This window comes from Delphinapterus leucas, chromosome 7 (assembly GCF_059928025.1).
Source record: "Delphinapterus leucas isolate spDelLeu-1000000601 "Yukka" chromosome 7, BTC_Dleu_Yukka2, whole genome shotgun sequence".
In the NCBI taxonomy this organism is placed as follows: domain Eukaryota; kingdom Metazoa; phylum Chordata; class Mammalia; order Artiodactyla; family Monodontidae; genus Delphinapterus; species Delphinapterus leucas.
In genome coordinates, this window is record NC_143135.1 from 27204390 (window position 1) to 27225329 (window position 20940).

Below are 20940 nucleotides of genomic sequence, written 5' to 3' on the forward strand. Positions count from 1 at the left end.
CTTTCCTCCACTCCCACATCATTAAATTTTATATTCAGGACTAGTTATATTTTCCACAGCAGGATTGCCACTGCTGCTCTGTAATGTAACTATGTTGACAGACATAAAGAACTGGCTTTTTCTATGCAGACAATATCCTTGAATGTTTGGTCTATTCTTGCTTTTAAGTGATGTACGGGAAAGAACTTGAGGGTTTTAGCTCTGTACTTTTCTTTCTTTCTTTTCAGTCAAGGAGGCTTTATTTTAGTTCCAATATAAGATAACTTAAAAATATTCAATATATATCTTGGACTTTTAGGGAATACTCATTTAGAAAAGAAGAATTTGAGGGAAAGCTATAAAAAAAATCACAACAATCGATAATAGTAGCTTATACTAAGTGCCATGAGCCAGACAATATTCAACGCATTTTTTATGCATTAGCTCACTATATTCTCAGGACGAAAGTCCTGTGCAGTATATGCACCGTTATCCCATTTTACAGATGAGGAAACTGAGGCTGAGAGTTGTTAAGCAGGTCTTGAGATATACTCAAGATTTAAACTCAGGCATTGTGGCTCCAGAATCCATGCCCCTAATCACTCTGCCACATTGCCTCTCACAACAGCGAAACAGGTGAGGAGAGTGTCTGGGTACAATCTGGAGACAGAAAACAGGCAGTCATTTAAACAAGGGATGTTTAACATAAAGAATTATTAAGCTATGCTAAACGAGTAACTATCAGATTTTTTAAATAAAAACCTCTATACGGTATTCTAGGGCTGAGGGGGTTGAGGACAAACTTGGGATTGGGTCCCTTCCCTAAGGCTGGAGTTCAGAGCTCATTGGAAGAAGTATGGGTGCTGTCCACTGGATGGCAGGGAAATGTGTTGGTTTGCATGGCCAGATCTGTTGTGTGGTTGCTGGGCAAGCAGGAAGTAACCCTCTGGAACTTACGTGGGTGTGCAGCTACTGCTGGGCATGTGGAGATGCAAAGGTATGGGGTTGCTGGTACAGCAGAAGGTCTGGAGCACGTGGTGTCCATGTTGGGAGGGCCATTAGTGGTTGATCACCAGGCCAGGCCTGGGATGTGAGGGTATTAAAGGACCACGTGCATTCTGGGCACATGGCTGGGACAGAGCATCCCTGGACACCCTCACTCCCAAACACTGACCCCAGGCAGCAGCCAGAAAGAACAGGAGCGCCCCTTTTCTCCTTCAGTGTTCTTCCAGCACTCTGCACTGAGGAACCTCAACATCGTGCTCATGGTGGGGGAGAAATGCCCAAAGGATTTCACATCCATTAGCGCAGAGTATGTATGGAGACAAGAGGCAACACACAGATAAGGGGCACAGAGGGAGCTCTAAGCTGGTCATGCTGCTTTGTAATGGGCCTAATCCTGTTTTCCCAAGGACCTTTCACCTGGTGAGTAACCCAGACCTGGTGCTGGCAGTGTCTATGACCAAGGCTGGAGATGAAGTCTGTGGCTATCCGGTTATTGCTCAGGTAAGATATGTAGAGGCTAAAGAGTAATTATAGCCCTTTATTTAGTTAAATTTAAGGAAAGCTCCATGCTTCCTTGTTGTGGAGAAAGAAAATGGCTGTCATAGAAACCTATCTTGAATGCCATTGTTAAAATATTTACAATAGTCTGCCTAGATTTCAAATTGAACATGTTCCTGTAGCTCTGAATTTAGTTTAATCCAACAGATGGTGATTGTGGGCTTGCTGCATGTCAGGAGCTATGCTAGTTACTTAAATCAAATCCAATGGCAAGTGTGAGAAATTATCCCAATAGCATTCATAGCGTCTCAGTGGTGGGTGCAGTCAGGTGAATGGCTGTTAGATGCGTGCATTTTAAGTTCAGTGATTTGGAGACATAAGCAAGTCCCCTCTCACCTGGCAATGGGTGGGAAAGACCGTGCAGGCGTCTTTCTGGAGGGTGTGAGCTCTTCAATGCTAATTCTACTGAGACTCATTTGAAATATACTTTCAACATACTTTTGCAAATGCTTATAGCAGCCAAACAATTTTTGGAGACTCCAGAGAAGGCTGGCTTCATTTGAATTTTGGGTAAAGACCTATGGGGTTGTTTTTTTCTTTCCCACTTTTGTCTGTTATCCTCACTTACCAAAGGCACTCCTAGACGGGTATATATTTTTCCTTGTTAGGAGGAGAAAAAATTTAGGAGTGTCCCTGCTCTGCATTTACTTTCTGTATCCTCCACAGTATTTGTCATCTTTGTGTTGAACGGAATATACTGTCTCCAAATAACATTTGTCTTATTCCATATTTTAATAACAATGAGGCAACTTGCTTTGCAGGTCCTGAATCCAAAATTGGGATATAGCAACCTGGACAAATACTAAAGCTTAATTAAGCCTTCTATCCTGATGATAAATATGGACTAAAATTTTATTCTAGGAGACACAGTATATATAACATCAAATTTTTCCCTGTCAGGTGCCTCTTTGGCATGGACCACAGTAAGATAAAACCTTATGCAGACGCAAATTTTGTACCTTAATCTGTTACATAAAATTATAGATATGGATCTTTTCCCCTAAGGTTCCCATTTTATAAGAAATGAGTTTGATCCCAAAGTTATTTGTATTACCTTTCAAGAGTTTTTTCTTTGCTTGGTGTTTCGTTTTTATTTCTTGAAGCAATCAGTTTGTGAGAATATATTAAAGTTCATGTAAAATAATAAAAATGAGACATGTTAAGTTAATGTTACTAAACCGCCTCCCTGTTCCTTGAAATATAATCTTTGTTTTCCATACCTCTGAGGGATGCTCTGTGGTTTGACTTATTAAATCAATTCCTGAGATCATTTATTTTCCTCTTCACTATCAATCTCTCCCTGGTAAAGTAGGTGTTATTCATTATAAAGTTCCTTGAGGTGTCATGATGTGTTTAGTTGGAACTAATCTAGTGGTTTAAATTCCTTGAAATTGAAACTACTCATTTTTTTAACTTATGCTCAAACCAAGTTTTATAATTACAATAAAGATGCTGTTTCTAATACATAAAATGGAGTGTACTCACATTTTTGAAAAAAACCTTGATAACCAGTGAAATGTAAATTAAAATATCAACAAGGTACTATTTTTCATTCATTAAATTGATGATGCTTTGGCAAGAATGTGAGGAAAAGAGGCAATTTCGTATAATATTGGTGGAAGGGTAAACTAGAATAACCTTTCTAGAAAGCATTTGATATGATAAAGCTTTATATTATACATCATAATTTTTTTAATGATCCTGTTCCGTTTTTTTATTTTACTTTATTTTTTTATACAGCAGGTCCTTATTAGTCATCAATTTTATCCACATCAGTGTATACATGTCAACCCCAATTGCCCAATTCATCACACCACCACCACCACCACCCCACAGCTTTCCCCCCTTGGTGTCCATACATTTGTTCTCTACATCTGTGTCTCAATTTCTGCCCTGCAAACCGGTTCATCTGTACCATTTTTCTAGGTTCCACATATATGCATTAATATACAATATTTGTTTTTCTCTTTCTGACTTACTTCACTCTGTATGACAGTCGCTAGATCCATCCACGTCTCAACAAATGACCAAATTTTGTTCCTTTTTATGGCTGAGTAATATTCCATTGTATATATGTACCACATCAGCTTTATCCATTCATCTGTCGATGGGCATTTAGGTTGCTTCCATGACCTGGCTATTGTAAATAGTGCTGCAATGAACATTGGGGTGCATGTGTCTTTTTGAATTATGGTTTTCTCTGGGTATATGCCCAGTAGTGGGATTGCTGGATCATACGGTAATTCTATTTTTAGTCTTTTAAGGAACCTCCATACTCTTCTCCATAGTGGCTGTATCAATTTACATTCCCACCAACAGTGCAAGAGGGTTCCCTTTTCTTCACACCCTCTCCAGCATTTGTTGTTTGTAGATTTTCTCATGATGCCCATTCTAACTGGTGTGAGGTGATGCCTCATTGTAGTTTTGATTTGCATTTCTCTAATAATTAGGGATGTTGAGCAGCTTTTCATGTCCTTCTTGGCCACCTGTGTGTCTTCTTTGGAGAAATGTCTATTTAGGTCTTCTGCCCATTTTTGGACTGGGTTGTTTTTTACTCCCAATCTGAGGGTTGTCTTTTCATCTTGTTTTTGGTTTCGTTTGCTGTGCAAAAGCTTTTAAGTTTCATTAGGTCCCATTTGTTTATTTTTGTTTCTATTTCCATTACTCTAGGAGGTGGATCAAAAAAGATCTTGCTGTGATTTGTCTCAAAGAGTGTTCTTCCTAGGTTTTCCTCTAAGAGTTTTATAGTGTCCGGTCTTACATTTAGGTCTTTAATCCATTTTGAGTTTATTTTTGTGTTTGGTGTTAAGGACTGTTCTAATTTCATTCTTTTACATGTAGCTGTCCAGTTTTCCCAGCAACACTTATTGAAGAGACTGTCTTTTCTCCATTGTATATCCTTGCCTCCTTTGTCATAGATTAGTTGACCATAGGTGTGTGGGTTTATCTCTGTGCTTTTCATCTTGTTCCATTGATCTATATTTCTGTTTTTGTGCCAGTACCATATTGTCTTGATTACTGTAGCTTTGTAGTATAGTCTGAAGTCAGGGAGTCTGATTCCTTCAGCTCCGTTTTTTTCCCCTCAAAACTGCTTTGGCTATTCGGTGTCTTTTGTGTCTCCATACAAATTTTAAGGTTTTTGTTCTAGTTCTGTACAAAATGCCATTGGTAATTTGATAGGGATTGCATTGAATCTGTAGGTTGCTTTGGGTAGTATAGTCATTTTCACAATATTGATTCTTCCAATCCAAGAGCATGGTATATTTCTCCATCTGTTGGTATCATCTTTAATTTCTTTCATCAGTGTCTTATAGTTTTCTGCATACAGGCCTTTTGTCTCCCTAGGTAGGTTTATTCCTAGGTATTTTATTCTTTTTGTTGCAGTGGTAAATGGGAGTGTTTGCTTAATCTCTCTTTCAGATTTTTCATCATTAGTGTATAGGAATGCAAGAGATTCCTGTGCATTAATTTTGTATCCTGCAACTTTACCAAGATCATTGATTAGCTCTAGTAGTTTTCTGGTGGCATCTTTAGGATTCTCTATGTATAGTATCATGTCATCTGCAAAGAGTGACAGTTTTACTTCTTCTTTTCCAATTTATATTCCTTTTATAAATTTATTTATTTAGTTAGTTTTGGCTGTGTTGGGTCTTGGTTGCTGCACGCGGGTTTTCTCTAGTTGCGGCAAGCGGGGGGTACCCTTCATTGCAGTGTGCGGGCATGCTCATTCTCTTGTTGCGGAGCACGGGCTCTAGGCGTGCGGGCTTCAGTAGTTATGGTGCACAGGCTTCAGTAGTTGTGGCACACAGACTTAGTTGCTCTGTGGCATGTAGGATCTTCCCGGACCAGGGCTCGAACCCGGGTCCCCTGCATTGGCAGGCAGGTTCTTAATCACTGCGCCACTAGGGAAGTCCTGTATTCCTTTTATTTCTTTTTTTTATCTGATTGCCGTGGCTAGGACTTCCAAAATTGTGTTGAATAATAGTGGTATGAGTGGACATCCTTGTCTTGTTCCTGATCTTAGAGGAAATGCTTTCAGTTTTTCACCATTGAGAATGATGTTTGCTGTGGGTTTGTCATGTATGGCCTTTATTATGTTGAGGTAGATTCCCTCTATGCCCACTTTCTGGAGAGTTTTTTTCATAAATGGGTGTTGAATTTTGTCAAAAGCTTTTTCTGCATTGAGATGATCATATGGTTTTTATTCTTCAATTCGTTAATATGGTTTATCACATTGATTGATTTGCATATATTGAAGAATACTTGCATCCCTGGGGTAAATCCCACTTGATCATGGTGTATGATCCTTTTAATGTGTTGCTGGATTCTGTTTGCTAGTATTTTGTTGAGGTTTTTGCATCTATGTTCATCAGTGATATTGGTCTGTAATTTTCTTTTTTTGTGACATCTTTGTCTGGTTTTGGTATCAGGGTGATGGTGGCCTAATAGAGTGAGTTTGGGAGTGTTCCTTCATCCACAATTTTTTGGAAGCATTTGAGAAGGATGGGTGTTATCTCTTCTCTAAATGTTTGATAGAATTCATCTGTGAAGCCATCTGGTCCTAGGCTTTTGTTTGTTGGAAGATTTTTAATCACAGTTTCAATTTCATTACTTGTGATTGGTCTGTTCATATTTTCTATTTCTTCCTGATTCAGTCTTGGAAGCTTATATCTTTCTAAGAATTTGTCCATTTCTTCCAGGTTGTCCATTTATTGGCAAAGAGTTGCTTGTAGTAGTCTCTTAGGATGCTTTGTATTTCTGCGGTGTCTGTTGTAACTTCTTTTTCACTTCTAATTTTATTGATTTGAGTCCTCTCCCTCTTTTTCTTGATGAGTCTGGCTAATGGTTCCTCAATTTTGTTTATCTTCTCAAAGAACCAGCTTTTAGTGTTATTGATCATTGCTATTGTTTTCTTTGTTTCTATTTCATTTATTTCTGCTCTGATCTTTATGATTTCTTTCCTTGTGCTAACTTTGGGTTTTGTTTTTTCTTCTTTCCCTAGTTCCTTTAGGTGTAAGGTTAGATTGTTTATTTGAGATTTTTCTTGTTTTTTGAGGTAGGCCTGTATAGCTATAAACTTCCCTCTTAGAACTGCTTTTGCTGCATCCCATAGGTTTTGGATCATCATGTTTTCATTGTCATTTTTCTCTAGGTATTTTTTGATTTCCTCTTTGATTCCTTCAGTGATCTCTTGGTTATTTAGTAACGTATTGTTTAGCCTCCATGTGTTTGTGTTTTTTACGTTTTTTCCTTCTAATTCATTTCTAATCTTATAGCGTTGTGGTCAGAAAAGATGCTTGATATGATTTCAATTTTCTTAAATCTACTGAGGCTTGATTTGTGGCCCAAGATGTGATCTTTCTGGAGAATGTTCCGTGCGCACTTGAGAAGAAAGTGTAATCTGCTGTTTTTGGATGGAATGTTCTATAAATATCAGTTAAATCTATCTGGTCTATTGTGTCATTTAAAGCTTCTGTTTCCTTATGTATTTTCATTTTGGATGATCTGTCCAGTGGTGTAAGTGAGGTGTTAAAGTCCCCCACTATTATTGTGTTACTGTCTATTTCCTCTTTTATAGCTGTTAGCAGTTGCCTTATGTATTGAGGTGCTCCTATGTTGGGTGCATATGTATTTATAATTGTTATATCTTCTTGGATTGATCCCTTGATCATTATGTAGTGTCCTTCCTTGTCTCTTGTAACATTCTTTATTTTAAAGTCTATTTTATCTGATTTGAGTATTGCTACTCCAGCTTTCTTTTGATTTCCACTTGCATGGAATATCTTTTTCCATCCCCTCACTTTCAGTCTGTATGTGTCCCTAGGTCTGAAGTGGGTCTCTTGTAGACAGCATATAGATGGGTCTTGTTTTTGTATCCATACAGCAAGCCTGTGTCTTTTGGTTGGAGCATTTAATACATTCACATTTAAGGTAACTATTGATATGTATGTTCCTATACCATTTTCTTAATTGTTTTGGGTTTGTTTTTGTAGGTCTTTTTCTTCTCTTGTGTTTCCCACTTAGAGAAGTTCCTTTAGCATTTGTTGTAGGGCTGGTTTGGTGGTGCTGAATTCTCTTAGCTTTTGCTTGTCTGTAAAGCTTTTGATTTCTCCATCGAATCTGAATGAGATAATTGCCAGGTAGAGTAATCTTGCTTGTAGGTTCTTCCCTTTCATCACTTTAAGTATATCATGCCACTCCCTACTGGCTTGTAAAGTTTCTGCTGAGAAATCAGCTGTTAACCTTATGGGAGTTCCCTTGTATGTTATTTGTCATTTTTCCCTTGCTGCTTTCAATAATTTTTCTTTGTCTTTAATTTTTGCCAGTTTGATTACTATGTGTCTTGGTGTGTTTCTCTTTGGGTTTATCCTGTATGGGACTCTCTGTGCTTTCTGGACTTGGGTGGCTATTTCCTTTCCCATGTTAGGGAAGTTTTCAACTATAATCTCTTCAAATATTTTCTCGGGTCCTTTCTCTCTCTCTTCTCCTTCTGGGACCCTATAATGCGAATGTTGTTGTGCTTAATGTTGTCCCAGAGGTCCCTTAGGCTGTCTTCATTTCTTTTCATTCTTTTTTCTTTATCCTGTTCTGCAGCAGTGAATTCCACCATTCTGTCTTCCAGATCACTTATCCGTTCTTCTGCCTCAGTTATTCTGCTTTTGATCCCTTCTAGTATAGTTTTCATTTCAGTTATTGTATTGTTCATCTCTGTTTGTTTGTTCTTTAATTCTTCTAGGTCTTTGTTAAACATTTCTTGCATTTTCTTGATCTTTGCTCCATTGTTTTTCTGAGGTCCTGAATCATCTTCACTATCATTATTCTGAGTTCTTTCTTTGGAAGGTTGCCTATCTCCACTTCATTTAGTTGTTTTTCTGGGGTTTTATCTTGTTCCATCATTTGTTACATAGCCCTCTGTCTTTTCATCTTATCTATCTTTCTGTGAATGTGGTTTTCATTCCACAGGCTGCAGGATTGTAGTTCTTCTTGCTCCTCCTGTCTGCCCTCTGGTGGATGAGGCTATCTAAGAGGCTTGTGCAAGTTTCCTGATGGGAGGGCGATCCTGTTCCTTTATTAGCAATTCTACTTGAGTTTGTTCTCAAGAAGTTATGGATTTACACAAACATTTATTTTATGATTGTTGATTGCTCTTTTGCTTATACTAAGGAAAATCTGAGAAACAATCTACATGTTTAACTATTGGATATTGGTAAAATAAAATACCCTAAGATCAAATAGTATATATCCTTAAAAAAAAAAAAACAAGCAAAACTAATGCCATTACCAAATTGTGTGCATTTTGTGATTACATTTTTGTAAGTCCAAGAATTCATATATATATGTATAATCATCAAATATCAATAATAGTTATCACTACATAATAGAGTTTTGAGTAATTATCTGTACTTTCTGACTGTATGCAATGAGAACTAGGACTGCTATAAACAAATCATAACCTCTCCTATTTGACTCCATATTTTGTCTCATTTTTTTCAGAAATACAAACCACATAACAATGGGACTTCTAATCAAAAGTGGAATTACATGACAAATATGAAAGCTTTTATGGCCTTTCATAGCACTACACTGGATAAGGAAGTCACAGCAGCAAATTATGCTGGTATTTGTACATCCTCTGTGATTAAAGAAAGACACATTGATCAACCAGTAAGTGGTTCCTTCCTTCTGAGGACAAAAAAGAGGGGTGGGGGAATGGATAAGTCTAATAAAGCAAAAAACTTTTTTCCAGAAAACCTTAAGTTCACACAAATTAAACACTGACTTGTGAGTGAAATCATTTAGACTCTGTGATTCTGGTTAGGAAAGAATGAAGGAATATTGATATTACCCTCTTCTTATATTGTTTTGATGGCTCCCTATCACCATCACCATCTCTGGTTCATCATCAGCTCACCAGAACAGGCATGAAGCAGGATAATCGCACATACTTCACTCCCACAGGTGTGCTGGCCACACTCGATGTCACTCCACTCCAGAAAGCATATTAAAATGCCAATGATTGTAAGTTGCTTTATATTACATTATACCAAGCATAGGGCTAAGTATGATATACTCTAATTTTAAAAGAAATACTTTCTCAAGTTTGGTCCTTTAATTTTTATTAGTAAGGAATTATTTGCACCATACTTTACAGATACCCGAGATATTTGTGGGTCAGTGGATCATGGGTCTGAAGAGTACAATAATATATCAATTCTAGGCTTCACAAATTTAAAAAAATGCTTATCTCTCTTGGACCTGGGAAAACCAACTCTCTACACAAAGGCTCTAAATCAGTAATTAATTCTTAACCTTTTCAGAGATGCAGACCTCGTTGAGAGTCTCATGAAAATTATGGATATTCTTTCCCCCCAAAATGCACATGTGTACACAGCACTTTTTGTATAAAATTTTAGGGAGTTTGTAGACTCCCCTTGAAATCCAATTTGGACATAGGGTAAGAACTTCTTCTCTAGGCCACATTTGCTTGGCAAGCTTAGAAAAGAAGACTAATACGAAGTAACCATTATATGCTAGAAAGCTACTGTATGTTAGATACTGATGCAGTATTAATTATTTTTACATAGATTATCTTATAATAAATAATATAACATAAATAATAAATATAAACAATATCAATAATTCATTAAATTAAGATTGATGAAGAAACTGAATAATTTATTCACAGTCACACAAGCTATTATATATACAGTAAGTGTCATTGTTGATCAAACAAACTCCATGTTATAGACCATATTTCTATAAGGTCAAATGAACAGAGCAAGTTAGTCATTTCAATAAATCAAGGAAATTTTATAGAGGAAAATAATCAGTCAAACCAATTGCTTGGTATTCTGTGTATAGAGCCAGCAGCTGACTTGCTGAACTTTTAAACTCTGTTTGCATTCTGTAGACATAGCCTAACCTAGGGAGCTACCCCAGTGTATTGCATTTTCCTTACCAGCAGCAGTTTAAATGTTGTGTTAAGGGTGAATGAATTAACCAAAAATTCCGTTTGCATTGTATACGTGTACCATTGCCAAAATAAAACAATTTGGGAACCATCAAAATAGTAGCACCACAGTCATAGGGATTGATGTCTTAATGAATGAAAATACATTTTCTAGATACTTTCATGGGCTTCTTTTTTTTTTTTTTTTTGGTGGTACGCAGGCCTCTCACTGCTGTGGCCTCTCGCATTGCGGAGCACAGGCTCCAGACGCGCAGGCTCAGTGGCCATGGCGCACAGGCCTAGCCGCTCCGCGGCATGTGGGATCTTCCCAGACCGGGACACGAACCCGTGTCCCCTGCATTGGCAGGCGGACTCTCAACCACTGCGCCACCAGGGAAGCCCTCAATAGGGTTCTTTGGTGTATAATAAGAAATACCATTGGCACACGATTCATCATGAAGTCCGTGTTTTTCTGTACAAATTATTCTGTATGTAGTATTCATTCAATTCCATCTGAGAGGAGATGTTTTAATTTTCTGTCTCCCAGTAATTTTTAGGAAAATGGAAATCAGATATGCATATAGAGAAATCCATAGTGGAACTTAAGAATTACATCTTCAAAAGTATCATCTAAATGTTGGCTTTGAATTGAGGTAGCTTTAAGTATTTAAATGGAATAGTTGAAGAAATATGACAAAGGCAAAAAAAACAAAAACTTGGAATCAGGAGTCACAGCTTTGTATTTCAGCTCTGCCACATACTACTTGGATATCCTTGGATTAAAAACTTCCCTCTCTTAGCTTTTGTTTTCTCATCTGTAAATTGAGAATGATGACATTAACTCTGGCTGTACTTAACTTTTAGCCTTGTGAGGAACAAAGCAAATCAGAGAGTCTATATAAAAGTGCTTTAAAATGTTCATGCATATTCAAGAGTAGAGAGACTAGTTCAGTGAATTCTCATATACCTATCATCCAAATTCAACTATTATCAAGGTTTTGCAATATTTACAAATCCTAGACATGATACCATTTCACCTCAAATTTAAGCATGCACCTGTAAAAATTTGACCATTTTCTTACATTACCATTATGCCATTATCACCTAATAAAATTAACAGTAATTTTTGGCCATCTACTACCCTGTTCATAATAAAATTTCCCAGGTTTCCTAAAAAATTCTTATGGTTGGTTGGTTTGAGTCAGGATTCAAACAAGGTCCCTATGTGACACTGGTCACAGAATCCATCCTATAGAATGCCTCTTGTTTGGATTTTTCTGTTTGCTTCCTATGGCATCCTTTAACCTGTTTCTCTGGCTCCCATAATGCCTATAAAAGAAATTTAGCACTGGAGTTTAATTATATTTATGTTCAGCATTTTTTGGGCAAGAATCTTCATAGGTTTTACTGTGTATTTCATATTTATCACTTATGCAGGGATACAGTGTGGATTTTCCATGGGCTCAGGTGATTACAACCTAATCTCACATCAAAAAACAATTCCCAATGACCTTTCATTTAGTGTTGCCTTTTTTGTGATCTTTGCCTAAATCAATAATTTCATTAGAAGTTTCAAAAGGGTCAATTTTTAAAAGTTCTATTACATTCCCTGACATATATTAGCTGAACTTTTAGTGTAAGGAAGAACTTTACCTCTTCAACTAGGTATTTGACTGCCCAGAAATATGGTTTGTAAAGGATGGTAGGATAAATGCTTAAATTGTTCTATCTAAATTATCTATTGTAGTATAGCAAATCACCTGAAAATTTAGTGGCTTAAGCCAACAACCATTTTTATGCTCTGAGTCAACAATTTGGGCTAGGCTGAACTGGGCAGTTCTGCTGGTCTTGCCCAGGGTCACTAATGTGGCTGTAGTTATCTGGTGGCACACCAGTAGTTTGGTGGTGCTATGGTGTCTGAATGGTCAAATCACATGTCTGGTGGGGGCCTTAGTTCTCCTCAAGGCTTCTTAAGTAGGCTAGCTCAAGTGAGCTCACATTATGGTCTCTGGCTTCCAAATGCAGCCAAAAAAGAACAAGCTGAAATGTGCAAGCACTTCTTATGCATCTGCTTGCATCACATTTGCTAATGCTACATTGGCCACAGCAAGTCACATGGCCTTGCCCAGTTTCAAGGAAAGGAGGAAAGGAGCAAGAAACTCTTATTTCTTGATTGGAGGAGCAGCAAAATGACATTTCAAAAGGGCATGCAAACAAGAATGGGATAGTTTTACTACGGCCATCTTTGCAAATAATCTGCCACAATTTCTAATGGCCAATTTCAGAGTTGTAAATTGGCTCCAGTTTACTTCTAATGGACTCCAGTAAGTAGTGGTTTTGTTTTTATTTGTTTGTTGGCTTTTTTGTTGCTTTTTTTTTTTTTACTTATATTTTTAACATGATTATGAACTCACGGGACTTTACCTATTCAAACATATTTGAAGTGTTTTGGTTATAATTTTATTTTACTCCCAAATTGTCCCACTTTGGGCCAGTGGAATGTCCTTCGTGTTGGCGCCTGTGTCTTTTTTGACATAATGCCTTTACTTTTGGATGGCTTCTTTTTTCCTGGGCACGCAAGAGATCCTTGCTTCTCTTGTATATTTCTTGCCCCAAATCTGGAATTGGCCATTCCTCCAAGAAACTCTGGTTCTCGATACAAGTTATACTCATTGATGTTGAGTTGTCATTGCCTCTAGGCTTTTTCAGTCAACGACGTTTGGAAATATTTTGCTCTATAATAGTTATAATATAATATAATTATATTATATAATAATAATTAGAGAGCAAAATAATGCATTCATGTTGAGATTTCAAATTTAGCATTTGGGGATCATAAAAGTGCTTTATTTGTATGGCAAAATATTCTACAAAAGTGCTATCATAATTTAGATGCAACCAAATAAAAGCATCTTTACCTCCATTTTCAGGGATACTATTATCTCTCACCCAGTGGAAAGAAAAAAACAATGCTCTGTTTGGCATGTGGGCGATCCACGAGATCAGAGAAGAGACTGAAACAGTTGCTTCCAGGGCTGCCATTCCTCTGTGCCTCAGGCTCCGAGACCCAGAAGCCCTTCTCACAAGGACCTTTCAAGGTCATCGATGTGGCCAGAGTATGTAATGATCTGAGCTCTGCTAACACGTGTGTGGCATCAGTTTGGAAACTTTGATACATTCATTACTTGCCTTGCACTCAAGTTCATCTCCACTCATCCAATTCATCTTTCATTGAGGCACTTTTACCATTCCACCTGCATTGATTTCCTTTTCCCCACTGTAACTTAAAATACATTATCTGTTGATAGTTCGATATACTCTTTGAAGTTAATTGGGCTCTTCTTTAATCATCTCCTGACACCTTGCACTACTCCCTGTGTTGCTTTTAGATGAGGAAGTAACTGCAAATCTTTACTTAGTGGAGTAGCTTTTTGCCTATATCCACAGGGTAAACTCCTTTTTTCCTAGTATTTTCAGGGCTAATTTGATCTGTTGTTGTTAATGACTCTTCATGTTGGGTGCCTGAATTCATGCATTCATGTCTAATACTATTTTTTTTTAATAGCTCATGGAGAAAATAATCTCTGCTGCTTTCCTGTGATCTTAATTTAAAATGGCACCATTTAAAAAATCCTTTCCTTCAAGTTTAGAAGTGAGAAGAGCTAAGAGGAACTTACACAACTGTATAAAAAGGAGCAATTCCTTAGGGGTGGGAACCTTCCACCTGGTGTGCTCTTCAGGGCTTGCCGGTCTTATTCCCAGGTCACTGTCCTCTCTCCCCTAAACCTGATACACATTGCAGAAGAGCAGGGTCGTAACAGTTGCAATAAACATCAACTGAAACAATCACTGAAGGAAAAGGGGAGTCAGTCCTCTGGGAAAGCCTGCAGGCATTTGGCTTTGCTTTGGTGACAGTAGGGTTGTGTTAAGGAGGTGGGGGTGAGCTGATCGGAAAGCATCCCCAGTGTTACAGCATCTTGGACACAACTTCTCCCTCAGGGCAGCTTCCTGAGTAGCCATGAAAAGGAAAAGGTGAAGTGTGGCGTTCACCACCCTCCTTATCATGTGGTTAAGGCTTCACTCATTCCCCTCCTCATTCATCAGTATCCACCACCATAGGATGGCATCATCCTAAAGTTAAAGAATAAGAGAATACCTTTACTACTAGCGTCCGTTACTTCAACCCCAGGCTCTCTCTGGCCCTGGCATCCTTCTTCCCCATCTCCTGTCCACGGCAAGGCAAAGTAGAAAGCAGGAGGAGGCCAGAAACACAAGCCAGAGGCCCAAAGTCACCTAGAGACTCAGTGACGGGGCTGGGAAGAGAACTGAGGAGCTCGGACCCAATGTCCTTCCCACTACAGCACCTAATACTTTTAGCATATGAAGTGAACATTTCAAAATTTAGATACCACACCCATGCACACGCACAAATCCAGAGGCTGAAGTATAACAAAATAATAAAACTAAAAGAAAAAAAGTTTGAGTTGATCTATGTTGTTGTTCTTTTAAAAAAAAATCAGGCTGATTTATCTTCTTATGAGGCTGAAAACACTTTAAGTTATTATGAAGAACGTCTGTTATCTTTACGGGTGAAGACCTGCACGCAAGTTGTATCTCATAGTGGCATGGCAGTTACTCACCAGAAGGCAGTGAAAATAATTGCATACAAAAATGGAGATGGATATCGAAATGGGAAGTTAATTGTGGCTGGAACATTCGCCATGGTGAGTGGCTATCACTTAAATGCTTCTCGAATCATCAGAGGTAATGATAATGGTGATTTCTCTGACAAGAAAAAAAGCAGTGAGATTGAGTGACAAATATCCCTGGCCAGTTTTACCAATTTAAGCTGCTGAGATCAAGATCTCTGTTTTCTTAAAGATGTTATTTTTGATGGTATTTCTTCGGATATAGACTTAGAAAAATGAGAAACAGAAAGCCTTTTTTGCCTTCCTTCCCCTTCCAGCTTCAAGTTGTATGTCAGCTTAGTATCCTAAGAGATGCCACCTCCTTTATCATCTGGAGAATCGGAGCACTAATTTGTTGATAGGGGATTTCATTTCATTTTCAAATTGGAGAGGCAGGAGTTGTGCTAGGAGGGAACATGGGATTTCTGTCTTAGAGGCTGCTCCCCACAGCCATGGGAAGGGAGGAGAGTCCCCAGGACCCAAACCCAGCCTTGTCCTTCCATTGCATGATGGTTGTCTTGTGTCTGTACATTCTGGCCCATACCTTTAACAACGTATTTTACAAGCAATGTTAAATATGATATGGAGTTACCCTGGAGACTTCCTTGCAAATACACACACACATAATCATTCACTCACCCCTCTGAGTACGAACAGATTTTTTATGAAGATATTGTTGTTCAATGGACTAAGCAAAGGACAAAAGTAGCAACTCCAGAATTCACCCTGGGACCCTGGCTTTTGTGGTCTTGGGCAAAAATATTAACCTTTCAGCCTGATTTCCCATCTGCCAAATGGAAGTAATAATGTGTCAGTTCTTGGTTTGAAAGTCAAGTACTCATTTATTTTAAAGCAGTTCATCTGAAGTGTTAGAATAATTTTATTCATTCTTAAGCACACAACTGAAAGTGGATTTCTAGGTTTACACTTCTTAGGAAATAAATACTCTGATGATAAAATGTATTAACATACAACAGCTGCTGTGTTAAATTTTTGGAGCTAAGAATTTTCACAGGTGGATTGGACTAATTTGTGAGATTATGTAGGACAATCCAATATCAAAAATCATCTCTAATCAAAGATCGAGTTGGTAGCTATTGCTTTCTATTTTCTCAAATTAAAGGATTTTCTCAGAGTTCTAAATTAACACGCTCATCATGGTTATTCTCAGTTCTACCACTATTTCTTCTCAGTTCCTTATAGTCTGTGTTTTTTAGCTGCTTGCAGAATGCACGGAACAACTTGGTCTTGCCAGAGCAGCCTCCAAAGTATATACCAAAGATGGAACCACAATCCTTTCCTTGTGGGATTTGGTTTTATGGGCTCTTGATAAATCTTTTATCCAGAGAGACTCTGAGGGACAAAAGGAAGAGGCAGCCCCTGTTGGAACAAAAGAGACACCTGTTAAAAGTATGGAAGGTTGGTTACATTCTACAGGATTTAGCTGATTCTACTTATGTTTGATCATATGAAAGTTAAATGTAATTCTTTCATTCAGTCACCCCTTCGAGAGTTAAAAAAATCACAGGAAGCTACTCATATGAAATTCTCATAATGTTTTTACCTTGCAGAATAATAAGAAAAAAATTTTTAATGTAAATTTGATTTCAGCCCCAAAACAATAAATAAATTGCCTAGAATTTATAAAACATGTTTGACAGTTTAGCTACTTTATGCAACATGAGCAGGTTCTGTTCTTAAAATCAGAACCAAAACCAACTGGAGACCGCTTAAGAAAGTGGGACTAGATCAATGCAAATCTCTTCCTACTATTAGAAGAGAAGTTGTCCTCTCTACACCTCCTGTCCTCCAACTCCCCTCCCCCATCTCCACTGCTCCTATGAACTCCCAGAAGCTACAGCAAATGCACCCCTATCACAGCTCCTAGCACATTGTGTTATAATTACCTGTCTACATCTTTGTACGTTTCATTAGACTAGGTACAACTTGAGGGCAGGGCCTGTGCCCCCAACAACAATTTAGTAAATGAAAAAGAGTCTTGCTAGCAGTGATTCGGCGGTTGTCTCAGGTTTCCATTGTTGTGTTGAGAGGCATGGTTTAGAGGTTAAGAATGTGGATTTTGGAGCTGAAAATACCAGGGTTCAGCTCCTACCTGTCACTTGTTAGATGAATGATCGTGGGTACTCTCTGTACCTCAGTTCCCTCATTTGTAAAATGAGGACACTAACAGTCACATGAATATATACTAGTTCAGTCTTCATAAATATGAATGTGTATTCATAAGAATATATATGCATATGAATATATATCACTTAGATTAATGCCTGGTTGATACTTAGCAATTTAATAATATTAGTTATCATTATTGTGTGTAGGATTAAGGAGGAAAAACCCACTCCTTCCTGTGTGTCTCTCCTTCATTCTCATACTAGTATCCCATTCACAATGCTTCTGACACCAGACCTGTGGGGTTTTTTCCCACACCAACTCCCACACCATCTAGCTGGATGTCCTACAATTTAACTCAATTCTGACACTACCTACCTGGAGATAAGGTCAGATCCTACAGGTTAAGGGCCCAGTCTCACAACACTGCTTCCCACTCACCCCATTTCAGAGGTTCAGACCTGTGCTTCTGACTGAGTGGCTATAAATTGGCTCCCTCCTCAGGTTCAATTAATTTGCTAGAGCAGCTCACAGAACTCAAGAAAACTGTTTACTTACTGTTTACCCATTTATTATAAAAGGATATGGTAAAGGATACAGATGAAAATCCAGATGAAAGAGAAGCATAGGGTAAGATACGTGGGAAAGGGCATGAAGATTCCATGTTTTCTCTGACACTCCACTCTCCCAGCATCTCCATGTGTTCACCAAACCAGCTTTCTGAACCGTGTACTTTTGGGATTTTTATGGAGACTTCATCATGTAGGCATGATTGATCATCAACTCCATTTCTAGTCCCTCTCTGGAGAATGGGGAGTAGGGTTGAAAATTCCAAGTTTCTAATCATGGCTTGGACTTTCTGGTGACCAGCCCCCATCCAGGAGCCCACCAAGATTCATCTCATTAGAACAAAAGGCACTGCTAGCACCCAGGAAATTCCAAAGAATTTAGGAGCTCTGTGTCAGGAACTGGGGGCAGAGACCAATATTTTTTTCTATTATTTTATAATGATATTATTTTTTGGTTTTCTAATGAGTTTTAAAAAATAATTATGTGAATATTTAATGCCTAGCTGATCACTAAAGCATATAGTTCTGCCTTTATTTGGCATGTGGAATATCTGATCTCCAGGTTCTGGAAGATTTAAAATTTCAAACATTCTTCTTTCAAATTCTTATTTAAAACCTGCTTGGAGGTAATGTTATTCATGCAGGTCTACCAAGAGGGTATGGCCATCCCTTCCCCTCATATTCTAAAGGTTATCCTTGAATTAGGCAGGGGCATTAGCTGGCTGTCCCCTTTACTGAATCATGACTTGGAGTTATGACATCGGTTTGCATTGAGGAAATTAAAAGAAACAGGCATCAATCTAAAACTCAGTGTCACGCTTACTATAAAGGCGGTGGTTAAAGGCACTGGCTCTGGAAGCAGATGGCCTTGATTCTAATTCTGGCTCTGCCCCCGCCTGGCTGTGTGACTAAATCTCAGTTACTGTACAAAAGAGGAGTGGACCTACCTCAGAGTATCATTTTGAGAATTATATGCGGTAATGTATATAGAGCTCTTAGTAAAATGCCCAGCACATAGTAAGTTCTCAATATGTATTAATTATATATTAGGATACTGTTTGCTGTATCACAAATAACCCCTTTATGAAGACCCTGAAATAAACTTCTCTAAGATCTCAGGACCAGGAAAGTTGTATCTTGAGGAATTTATCTCTCTCTGTCAGCCATGTGTATCTTGAAATGGTGTTTTCCTCTTTGCTTTAGCCACAAGGATTCTCAGCGCCCAAATAGTGCTTTATCTCCAGCAAATAAAAACAGTGTGGTATTCATGTCTAGTATCATAATGATGATAAATATATTATCTAACATTTTTTGGATGCTTGCACAATTAACTAGACCAAATATTATTCTAAACACTTTCCTTTTTATAATCATCCCAACAGCAGAATGAGATAGATACTATTAATCATTTAATTGATGAGTTCTCTGAAGCACCTTATCTCTGGCTTTGGTCTATTCCTATACTCCTTTCTCCCCTTCCTTGCTTTTTTTTCTCTTTATTTTATCCCTTTTCAGAGTAGATATTTTGGTAAGCTACCTCATATTTTTTTCATAACTAGATAAAGTGTAAGAAAGGAATTAAAATATGTATTTACGATAAGATTTGTTTAAATTATTTAGTTGCATATGAAGTTTCTGATCAAATTTATGTATTTGCATCTGGTTTGGGCATTAACCTGTTTAAATCAAGTCATTAATGAAGAATAAAATATTTTGAATAAACAAGTGAATTCAGCAAGCAAATTTATTCATTATTCATTGAACAATAGTATATGTGTCATTTGTTTCCCAGGAACAACAAGAATGAAAGTGAAAACCAAATTATTTCCAAAGTCTGTGACATCTGATAGTTTGGATGATATAGATAAGTCTTTGCTCACCCTCATCCTCAGAAATCCTATTGCCATCTGGGTATCTTGCGGTGAACCATTTCTAAGTCCGAATGGTAAGTGTTTTGTTTTTGCTTTCTTTCAAGCAAGTGCATAAAGAGAAAGAGAAATAAATTTTTTGTCACCATAAGAAAATCAGTTAAATGTGTATAATGTCAACATAATAACATCACATTTATGCAAAGAACGGGAGGTTCATCAATTAACATGTGCACAAGGATAGCTATACTCCTATATTTGCACAATTGCCTGTTTTTTTCTTACTGGAATGGAGTATTCTGCATGGAAAGTGTCTAATTTCATTGATAAAGAGATCCTTGGTCTATAAGACTGAGAATAATGATATACATTAGAAAATAACAAATGAGTTTAATTCACACTGAAGACGACCTGTCTGCACATTTTCATTTTTAAGAATTGCACCCTTTAGGCAGTAGGTGGATGTTTAGAAAAATGAATGGTTCCAAGGAAGACTTTCATCACCTCCAAGTAGTTTGTGGAAATAGAAAATGAAATATGGCTATTACATATGGTAAATCTATATAATAAAACAGCACTGTTCTTCTTTTTTCCCCCTCCATTCCATAAAGAAATGCCTTAAGCCCTGTCATCTTTCAAATGAAGTTTCTTTTAACGACCCTTACCTTTTAATTACTTGTTTCTAATTGAATTTGTTTCTTGGAGCAGAAAGTTCTTTATAAATTATTGGCTTGCATGATAAATTACTGTTGATAAGAAGAATGCAAGATAAAATATCATGTAGTTTTTTAATTCTAGCTTTGAAGAAAGCAGAAAAAATAAAAAAACAGAACTGGCTAAAAAAGGACAAAATTTTGGCTGATCTAGACACTATGAAACACAAACTGAGACAGTTAAAAGGTCAGTATGAATTAAATCAAGTATCACCATGTTTAATTCTAAACCTTTAATTCTTAACCTTAATTTGCTGGTAGTTTTTTTTGACCTTTAGATACCAGATGTTTAACTGAATATTATATATTGTGTTACAAAAGTCACTTGAGCAAGTCTAAAACCTATTAATATATCTTTTCAGTACTGATTTTGTATTTGTAAATTTTATATTAAAATGAATATCACATGATTTATATATACATTTTTAAAATTTGGAGGATGTGTGGATCATATAACCACCCTATTGGTTTTGAAACAATTCC

General features: G+C 37.4%; 1 protein-coding gene across 1 annotated transcript in view; it reads left to right on the forward strand.

Moving 5' to 3' along the window:
* Positions 1-20940, forward strand: part of LOC111179752 (doublecortin domain-containing protein 1) — a 224465-nt gene that overhangs the window by 179271 nt on the left and 24254 nt on the right. The window contains exons 17-23 of the mRNA XM_089915854.1: positions 1392-1485; positions 9037-9207; positions 13423-13608; positions 15013-15216; positions 16398-16590; positions 19669-19821; positions 20543-20644. Coding sequence (XP_089771980.1) covers positions 1392-1485; positions 9037-9207; positions 13423-13608; positions 15013-15216; positions 16398-16590; positions 19669-19821; positions 20543-20644 — 1103 coding nt within the window. The remainder of the gene's footprint in view (positions 1-1391; positions 1486-9036; positions 9208-13422; positions 13609-15012; positions 15217-16397; positions 16591-19668; positions 19822-20542; positions 20645-20940) is intronic.